Source organism: Thunnus maccoyii, chromosome 23, assembly GCF_910596095.1.
Source record: "Thunnus maccoyii chromosome 23, fThuMac1.1, whole genome shotgun sequence".
Lineage (NCBI taxonomy): Eukaryota > Metazoa > Chordata > Actinopteri > Scombriformes > Scombridae > Thunnus > Thunnus maccoyii.
In genome coordinates, this window is record NC_056555.1 from 22,782,265 (window position 1) to 22,793,214 (window position 10,950).

Genomic DNA, 10,950 nt, shown 5'->3' on the forward strand with positions numbered 1-10,950 from the left:
GCGCAATTGCATTTAGGGTGAGTCCAAATCCACTTTTGCTATTTTAACGGCAGAAAAATGGTCGATGCGCCAGGCACATGGTTCAAAGGGATTGTCCATAGTCTCCTTATTAATCATTGGTGTGTTTTCGGTGTAACATGCAATAAACCAATCACAGTGTCATCTCCCATTCCCTTTAAGAGCCAGGTGCGCTTGCACCTTGGCGGATTGCTATTATGATGGTGCATTTGCCAAGTAGTAAGAATGAGCGCTTCTCTGCAGAGGCAACGGATCTGATCGTGCACAAAGGGAAAGTGCACAATCCATAACGAGCACATTGGCCTCTGCTGCTCCTGGACCCCCCTGTGGTCAGCCACAGACCACCAGTTTAAGATCCTGTTCATTAATTTGTTGCAAATTTATTTTTGTTTGGTTTTTGAAAAGGTTTATTTTTTTTAATTACAGCTTTGGTTTCTTTAAAATCGTTTCCTTCAGTCATGGAGTAACAGGTCAAATCAGTAGAGTTTTAATTGCTGAAAGTATGGAAACCTGATCACTGTAATCTCAAAAATATTAAAGAATATTTGTTAAATATTATTCAAAAATTAAATCATTAATTTTAACCATGTAAAGAATCATCAACACAGTTATCAGGACTTGATCAGCTCTCCAAAGTGCTGATCCGGCTGCTGGCAGCAGCTAGAAGCTGTCCAGATTTATTTCCTTCGTTAATTTAATCATTGTTTTCACCTCATTTATTTCCTCATGTCATCATGTATTGATGCAGCAGGAAAGTCGATCTGTGTCTGATCTGTTGTTGTCCGTCTGTTTAAATACCTACGTGTATTGCCACGATTTGGTCAAATAATTAAACAGTTTCATCCGTCATTACTGCGATTAGTTAATTCTGATAAATATTATGACTAAGCATTATGACATTTATTTTTTAAAATACACTAATATACACAATAATAATCTTTCACATTGTAATCCTTTTATTTGTTACCTTTTGCATGTTTGTGCACTGTTGCGCATCCTGTGTGTGTAACAAGCAGAGTGTATGTTGTGCCTGTGTAGGTGCATATTACTGTCTTGATAATGTGCCTTTAAAATAACATAGAAACACTGCGCCATTGACTTAAGACCAGGTTTTTGTTGGTCAATAGCGCAATCGCTCTCTGCTGCCTCAAGATAGCAATGCGCCAACAATGTGCCTGACCACACCTTACTTTTAGACCAACATGCCCATGGGCGCACTGATGGGCGCAAGTGCCATTGCTATTTTAACAACGTGGGCACTGGACAGGAAAATGACAATTGCATCGATCTTAAAATAGCAAAGACACCTGCGCTGTGCTTCTAAGGTGAGACTGTTAAGTCACTGAGCTAAATGCAGACAGATATAACTGTCTTTGCTGCTCAGTTAAAAAGACAGAGAGTCAGTGCTGTGCTTTTCTCTCTGTCTTTAAAAACCAAAAACAAAGTCTTGGAAATCTTGGTGTAATCATGGACTCAGAGCTAAACTTTAATTGGCACAACAAATCAACAACAAAAACTAGTAGAGATAAAACTCATGTTTTATTCAGTTGCATGTGCCAATCAATAAATACATAATAAATAACAATCAGTTACAACAATATAATTCCAGTATTAAATTAACACTTTAAATACAAAAATAAATATATAAACTCATTAAATGTCAGTAGAATATAAAATCCCCTGAGCAGTAGTACTTGAACCTCAGCAACAGAGTAAATGTACTACAGTGAAGTACTTGGACTTGAAGTACATTGAAGTATGGTGTACTTTGTGTGTACTGTAAACATTATCATCACTTTGTTTAGGCGGTACAGTGGAGAAGTTGGTGGGCAGTTTCTGCAGTGACTGCAAACTTTCCAAGAGAAAGTGAGTTTTGCAGTAAAAAAAATATCGAATCAGAGAGATTTGAATTCTCTTGATGTACATGTATATGGGAATTTGCCATGTGTATAACATATTTCACATGTTTATCCCATGAGCAATTTCACATCAAGGCACTTGTGGTTTTTGAACATTTCACATGTGATACATATGTTGCATGCATATGTGATTTTCAGGTATCTCACATGTGCAGATTTCACAATTGATATTCCATGTAAAACACAATTAGCATCTGAGAAATTCACATACAGACATGGTGGTTTTCAAACAAGTTTTCAGACATTTCACAGACTGACAGGAGCCTGTCAGTCTGGCACCACCCACCTCTCCACCACCATCCAATCAGAGCGCATTGAGGAGGAATTTCATAAGAAAAATTAAATAAATATCAAAATTTTTGCCTTGCAGTAGCTGATCCTTTTCCCTCTTTGTTGATTATTTTTTGTTGTGCATTTGATAAATACTAAAAAAGAAAAAAAAACACTTGATTTACCTAAAATAATTATTATAACTAACTTGATTTTTGTAAATCAAAATTTTGTATCTAGTAGATTTTCTGAGCATTAAATCATCTGCATTACATCATCTGCAGTTTATAAACAAATAGAAATTGTGATATTGATAAAGTAAGTTAAACTCCATGTAATTAGCTCTCTGGATCCTGTAGTGATGAACATTTACAGGATCAAACCACAAGGCTGTTTTCAAGTATTGAGCACCAAACTTCCTTAAATAATATATAAATTTAGCAAAACTACAATATTTACTAGGCTTAGGCTGCTGGTTCACTGTTACATATTAATAAACATTTTATAATCTATTAAATAATTACTTAATAATTTACTCTCACAAAATTGTTTTTAAAAATAGGCACATTGGTTGCAGTTAGAATATTTTTGATATACTGTTTCTCATGATGTTATTTGATCAATTTTCATAACATATTATGCATTGTTGTTTTACTGTTTTTGTCATCATTGATGTCACTGTGGAAGTCTCAGGCTCTCCGGTATGTTTTGACCCTCCGTGCGTGCCGTCGCTTCCTCTTGTGCTGCAGTGAGTGCGCCACCTCAAAAAACCACGTCAGCTCCCCCAATGCTTTGCTCTGGATGACCCGTTGTTCCATCTGAAGAGACAGGAGGTAAATCACCTTAACAAGTTAACATGTTGAATTTATGAAAGATGTTGTTCTGGTTAAAGTACACAACCACAATAATTAATAATTACACATCACATATCCACCTCACATTTAACCTTTAGAAAGCCTTCCATAATCTTTTTTTTCCTCTTAAGGCTTCAATAGGAAACCTTTATGAAGCCGTTCATGAGGTTTCCAAATAAGTAAGGTAGGGTTTATGTGGGTTTGCCTTACTTTAGACCTTACAAAAATGCTCCAGGAACCCTACATTAATCCTGCATAAGCCCCACATAAGGCCTACATAAACCCTCAATAAGCGTTACTTTCAGGCCTTTGTAGGCTCTTGGTATGCCCTACATACTTGTTAATTTAAGCCTTACTTCAAGCCCTGTATAAACCCTCTGAAGACCAACTAAAACCCTCTTAAAGCCTCACTTGAAGCTCTGCACAAGCCCTCTGTATACCCTAAATAATCCCTCAGACCTTACTTTAAGACTTGAACGAGTCCTCCAAAATCCCTTCTTAAACCTTCCAAAAGTCTTACTTCAGGCCATAGATAAGTCCTCCATTAGCACTGCATGGCCTTTCCATGAGCCTTATTTAAAGCCCTCTGTAGGACCTACATGAACATATGATGAGCCATACTTTAAGGCCTCTATAAACACAAACCCTCTGTAAGTCCTCAATAGCCATTGGTGAGCCCTACATAAACCTATCATAACACTCCTTACCCATAGCTTCTCTCTCTCTCTCTCTCTCTCTCTCTCTCTCTCTCTCTCTCTCTCTCTCTCTCTCTCTCTCTCTCTCTCTCTGTCAGTATAAGTTTAAGTCTCTCTACCTTGATGTGACTGATCTCATGCAGTCTCTTCAGAAGCATCCCCTGCTTTTGGTAATGGGATTTCTTCAGGTCTCCGACCATTTTCAAGAGGTATTCTAGCGCCGTCTTGACATCGCTGTCTGCTCCTTTCTCGGCATTACTGGCAGTACCAGAGGTGGCTAGCTGGGGACTTGGGGTTGGCAGATTCTTCAACATGTGATGAAACAGCTTTTCATAGGTGTCCAAAACACCACCCATTAACACCATATTTTCCTAAAAAAAAGAGACACACACACACACAGAGATATTAGAGAGAGTGTTTTGTTTCTGCACCAAATTTCAAGTCTCTGCAAGTGGATTTTAATAGAAATAAACTGAACCCAAAGGTTGCTTGGAAGGTAGGGAATCAATCAAAGAGTACACATGACTTGCTTGTAAAAGCAATGGTATAGTCCTTTAAATAAAAGATGAGTTGCTTTTCTCTCTGCTTGACTTGTAACAGCCTCAATGTGTTGAAAACCTTTCACACAGTGGAAAAACTGTGTGGTTTCCCCCCCACACACAAGTTAACTTAAGACTAGAGTAGGCCTTAAAGGGGAAGGTCACTTGACTGTTAAACATGCATTGCTAAAAGGTTTAAACCTCATTTGGATGCAAGAATTCAAAGAGTTCACAGGTCAACAAGTCTGACATTTTTTTTTTCCATTTTGGTCCAAAATTCAAGATGCATCTCGAAGATATTATTATTATTTTGTTAAAAACCATGTCAGATTTTAGGAGCTACAAAAACAAAATGAATTTTCACTGAACAGTGATGATATGAGTGGTTAACTGTTACTTAAAAAAGGAGTTTCACCCCAGATGAGTCTGATGTGGGTTTTGAATTTTTGGAAAAATTCAAAATGATGAAACGGTAACACCTGTAGTGCTGCAGTGAAGGAAGTACAAAATGGGGAAACCCAAAGGGGTGTGTGAGGTGGGTGGCCTTAAGCCTGCTACATACCACTTTCAGTAATTCTCTGGAACTAAATTATGACAACAATACTTGCAGACTCTGCTTCCAGTGTACAACTATCAACACCTAAATATAGAAATTACCTTTTTTTGGCATTCATGTCAGATTTGTTGGCAACAGCCTTGTCTAAGCTATTTTTTTTTCCAATTTTTAGGACACAAGGAAAGACAGAAAACATGTCATTCATCATCAATCTAGTGTGCCAAATTCAGGCCACTGTTGGGCTAAGATAAAGCTGATCCAAATGCTGCAATTTGGTTACAAAAGTTCACACCCGCAAAATCTTGTCAAGGTAGAGCCAGCTCATGTTTGATCATCTGATGCCAGAGCTCAGATGACTGTACCAACACACAGTCAGAATTTGCCCAACTTAACTGGATACCTAATACTTTGTATAGCAGTTTAGAGAGGTTTTTACCTCTCTAAACTGATGACTGACATTATTTTCTTTGAAATGCACTCAGTCTAATTCCTGGTTATCTTTAAATTGTTATCTAATCATCTGTTTGGCTGAGGACATCATGGAAGAGAAAACTAGGAAACTTAAATGTCAAAAATACAAAAACAACAAACAAAAACACTTAAATTGCCCTTCCAGTTTAAATTTTTAGATCTAAACCTGAACTTATTTCTATTTTATCATGTAAACCATACATAATAACTTCACAAATAGCAACAACCAACTCAATTGCTGCAGAATTTAACATGTAAAGATTCTTTGGTCTGTATTTAGTGGTTCATCTCAGTTGTTCTGGTGCTCAGTACTTGAAACCAACCATGAAGTGGCTTTGCATCATTGTTGGTGAAGAGTGAAAGTTTCATTTGGAGCCTGATAAGTGTTGCACAAAGGTTGCACAATGCACAGCCAGCAGGAAGAAACCCCACAAAACCTCAACACAAACTCCAGTGTGATAAAGAAGCTGATCACAGTGTCAGACATCACTGTCAAATACAGAAACCTGAAGAAAGCTGCTGACTCAGTGTTTAGACAGAGGAGCTCAACAGGAGAACATGGAAAGCATCCTAAAGTAACAGCACTATAACACCTCCTAGTAAACTTTGAATTATTGTGCAACTTATCACAGACTTAAGCACTTTTTCTAAACACGAAACATCCTGAATCAACCTAATGCACTTTTATGTGCCAGGCTCTGTGAAAAACTGATATTTTCTGCCCTGAGCTATGTCTCCCAAGCTGTGCATCAACAACAAACTGCACCAAATGAGCTCAACATTTTGGGAAATGTGAATGCTTTTTGAGAATGAGATGAGAAGATTGATATCAATTTCATGTCTGTGTGTTATGTACAGAGCTGGAGTCAAGACATGGTTAGCTTAGCATATAGACTGGAAGCAGGGTGAAACAGCTAGCCTGGCTCTCTTTAAAGTTCAAAAATAGACCCACCAACACCCCTAAAGCTCCCTAATTAACACATTTGTTTAATCCATAATGTCTGAAATGTAAAAAATCACAATTTGTGGTTTGAGGGGGAGTTACTGCTAGAACTATTTCTTGGCCAACAACAGCCGGAGCCTTAGTTAGGTTAGTTAGGATGCCATGTTTGGTAACAATGTGCCTGTACAGAGACCACAACCTGAGCCCACCAACCCTGTCTGGCAACCGGAGACACTTTATCGAAGTACTGGGCGGATAGATACACTGTTGTCTGTCAAGAAATAGTTCCACCATATAACTCCCCTTAAAACCTCAAATTGTTTGTTTTACATTTCTTTTACGAGATACAACATGTTAAAATTAGTGAGTTTCAGAAGTGTTGATGGGTTTTTAAAAAAAATTTTAGACAGAGCCAGGCTCGCTGTTTCCCCCTGCTTCCAGTCTTTATGCTAAGCTAGGCTAACCATGTCCTTAGTTCAGCTCTGTACTTAACGCATAGGCATTAGATTGATGTCAATCTAAATGGTAAATGGACTGTACTTGTATAGCACCTTTCTAGTCTTCCGACCACTCAAAGCAATTTTACACTAAAAGACACATTCACTCATTCACACGCTGAATGGGCACAGGGGCTACCATGCAATGTCCCAGCCTGCCCCACCGTGGGAACTAACCACACACATCCATACACTGATGGTACAGCCATCAGGAGCAACAACTGGGGGTTCAGTATCTTGCCCAAGGACACTTTGACATGCAGACTGGAGGAGCCAGGAATCAAGCCGCCGATCTTCCGATTAGTGGACGACCCGCTCTACCTCTGCCAATCAATCTGCTCATCTAACTCTCGAGAGAACAGCTAAACATATTTTCCACTGAAATGTTCACTTCAGGTTATGGTTAAGACCATGGCTGGAGTTTTAGATTCATAGCAGCTAAAGTGGTCCGATGAAGAAATTGACTTCTATTTACCTCCACGCCTCCAATCAGTTCTTTGGAGAAGACAGGATTCCCGTCAAACCTCTGAACATTGGAAATGTTCTGCAAAGACAAAGACAAAGCTTGTTCAGCTCATGTTTGACGTAAAAGAAACATTTTTCATTTTTAGTTTTTCTGTAATTTTATTTATCATTAATTAAATATAAATCATGTAAACTTTAAGAGAACTGTTCTTATTGGTGTCATCAAGGACAGCCATCTGTGGCCAAGCATTTAACTGATGAGCTATTTTGTCAAAAAGTCTAATGCTAAAGACAAAACATAAACATAAACAAACATCAAACATAAATGTGAAAAAGATAAAGTGAAATAATGTGAAATGTTGTATAGCACCAAATGGAGACAAGTTATGTTGTTAAAAAATGACTTCAACACAATCAATAATTAAACAAAAACTTTGTGAATGTTTTTGTTGTTTGTCCATGTTAGTGGTGCCTTCATGGACAGTCTGACATTTGAGACAAGCTCTGTTATCAGGTAATGAAAAAACAAACAAATAATCAAAGAATAACCAAACTCTAATTTGGTCTTTTCTTGCATTTTAGCAGCTGACTTTGAAATATCTGGTGTTGGATTGTCCCTGAATGCACCATCAAAGACAGTGGCCCTGTTGTCCACTGCATCATCACTTTACAATATGATTTACACTTTATTTTACAAGTTGACTAACTCAACTAACTTAACTTAATCTATGATAGTGATATGATGTGTGTAGTTAATTGACTAAAATGATAAAAACAACAACAACAACAAACAAAAAACACCAGAGTAGTCCTTTAGGCATACAATGAATGCAAAGGTGTGTGTGTGTGTACATGTGTGTGTTTGTGGTGAGAGCATCAGAGTGAGAAAGTCACAGGAGGAGAAAACAGAGAGCTTGTATCTGTAGTATCAGTGCTACAAATACTGATTATGCCAGTAGTAACATAACAGCATCAGTAGTATAACAGTAGTAGTACTTGCTGTACTCACATAGTACTGCAGGAGGTTCCGGATGGTTTCATTCATCTTCTCGGAGATGTAAGCGCCTCTGACCTGACAAACAGACAGCCAGACAAACAGACAGACCACTGCCCTCGATGTGGTTACCATGGTCTCAACACCTGATGCTCGTAATACACCTGCACTGTAGTCGCCGGTTCAATTCCTAAGCCTGTCCGGGCCCGGTGTGACTGTCGGATTTCAATCCCTGTTGGAGCGATGCCAAAAACGGAGACAGGCTCACCAAAGACCTGTCTGATAGTCTGTCTGACTGGCTGACTGACAGTCGTGTGTTTCTTGCCCTGAAGTTGGCTCAAACTGTTTGAGTTGTCATGAAAGCATTTATTTATAACTCAGAGAGAGAGAGAGTCAAAGTGGCAGAGAGACATAGACACACACAGGGGAGAGAGAGCGTGTGATGCACTGATGATCTAGGTGTGAAAACTGTGGTTGTGCAGTTTCCTTTAAATCACCAAACTTCATAGAAGTGGGTGAGGGGTCTACCCGCTCATGCATGTCAAACACAAATCATCTGCTCCTACTGAATTTCAAATAACTCACTTTTAAGGTTAGTTTTAATGGTCATAATGGGAGATCTAATGGTTTCTTGTAAAGGCCTGTATGTGCATACAACCCAATGCAGTGCATTGAGGTTCTAGTTGAAGTCATTGGAAACCACTACGCTGCAGCATGCGTTGGAAATCGCAAGATCCTGTAGAAACGCAATGGAAACCATTACAAAGTCTTAGCAATCTATTGTGTCTGTGGTTTTATTAGGAACTCTAAAGGTTACTGATAATGGCTTGTTTTTGCATCAAAGTATTTTAAGGTACTATTGAAGCCATTAGAAACCACTGAAACATTGTCAGCCCACTGAAGGCATATATCTTAAAAAATGGCTCATAGATATGTAGTTTAATTTTAAACAAAGGCTCCATAATTTCAACAACAGCCAATATTTTGGGCCTTCCAGTGTAGCCAATGGTTATCCGGATAATGGATAATGGGTAATGAATATCCAGGTCAAGACCTCCGTTTCCGTCCGCAGCCATCATTTACAGTCTGATTAGCAAGTTGAGGTTTCGGCCAATCTGTATAAACAGATATATGCATATGAATGAAGATTTAAAAAAAGCTTATAAAAAGCTAAATCATCCTTAGACAATAGCTGACGGATTCCGAGATTGCATTTCAGCCAATGCGTTACACCTCTTTTGCTTTCACACGGACTGTTTACCTGCATGCACCCAAAGCCCACTCAAATATGATTGGTCAATACTATTTGGACTACAAACGGAAACCAGAATGCTTCTGGTACTAAAATCTTGTCCCGTTGCCTACAGATTCTGCATTCATATGCAGATATCTATTTATAGAGACTAAAAATAATGTAGTTCAATTCAACAAAACTCCATAATTTCCTAAAACAGCTGGATAAAAAGGACAGTACATTTGTTGGGGATTATTTTCAGCAGTGGATTGATGCACATTTGGTTCTGTAGTGAGTAATTCCAGCAGCAAGATGTATGAGTATTGAGTCAAAATAAACCAATGGTTGTTTTAACATAATGGAAAGCATTGCAAAATGTGGGCAATTTGTGGTTTAATGGGAAATTTTGATGTGCAATGAATTTGCATTGAGGAGCTACTGAAGCCATTAGAGACCACTGAAGACATGGAAGGTTCTACTGGTGTTCTACTGAAACACAACAAAGCCACAGCATGTAGAAACCGCGATCTTTTATCATTAGAGATGCATGAACTACCACATCACACTATGTAAAACGTGACGTAATAACATTATCAGTGACAAACCCACACAGGATTATCACCAACTCTGCAGTGCTACTGAGCTTTTGTGCCTCTTTTAGCTCCTGGTTTTGGTTTCATGCCAAATTTACCGTCTGGTCCAGTCTCGGGTGAATACAAACACAACTCCAATGGGAAGATCACGTCTGCTGGACATGTGAAAAAAAACCTTATTAGATGATAGTATGTCATTGCTGTATTTTTAGCTTTATCTGCTCTCCCTAATTGGCCAAAAACTCTATTAATGCAGCTTTAACTCAATGTAAACACAGGACATGTTTCAGTTGTCTGACTGGACAAACAGCAGTTGTACTTGTACCTGTACCCCTACTCAGTTGTATGCATGTCTAAATATAGTTGAATATGTTTTCAGCTAACTCAGTCTAGGTATCTATTCACCTGTGAACAATCCCTGCTAAACTGCTGAGATAATTAAAAAAGAAATAAAGTAAAAGTCATTGATATAATGAGCAGCTACTGTTATGTCCACACTTCTTGTCAATGTCCCTTCATACATAGTTCATTCCACACAGTGAAGCCAGTCTGTTTCATCACTAGCTATTGCAATTACAGCAAAGATCTAATCCTGCTTTAGGCTTCATTTGACAACAAAAACACCAGCAAACAGCACTTTTATACAGACCAGCGATGATTATAGACCATACTGTGTACAATAAACTCAAACTAATTAGTTAATTCAGCAACTTCATGAGTAGCTCATGTTTCCTGACTTATTGTAGTGCATATTCTATAACAAATCCAAAAACAAAGTGAGTAATGATGATGCTATAAGTATGAATAAAATAAAAAACAAAAAACAACATTAGTTAGTTTGAATATAAAATAGCTAAAAGTAATGAATAAACAGTTGAAAATACAGATGGATAGTTTAGTTA

The 10,950-nt window shown here is 38.1% G+C and overlaps 1 protein-coding gene across 1 annotated transcript; it reads right to left on the reverse strand.

Moving 5' to 3' along the window:
• Positions 1-1,582: 1,582 nt before the first annotated feature.
• Positions 1,583-8,546, reverse strand: LOC121890413 (interferon gamma-like). Its single transcript, XM_042402641.1, has 4 exons — positions 8,237-8,546; positions 7,238-7,306; positions 3,876-4,127; positions 1,583-3,025 (listed from the first exon to the last, which is right to left on the reverse strand). The coding sequence occupies exons 1-4, from the start codon at positions 8,354-8,356 to the stop codon at positions 2,897-2,899; spliced, it is 570 nt and encodes a 189-aa protein (XP_042258575.1). The 5' UTR covers positions 8,357-8,546; the 3' UTR covers positions 1,583-2,896.
• Between the last annotated feature and the right edge of the window lie 2,404 nt (positions 8,547-10,950).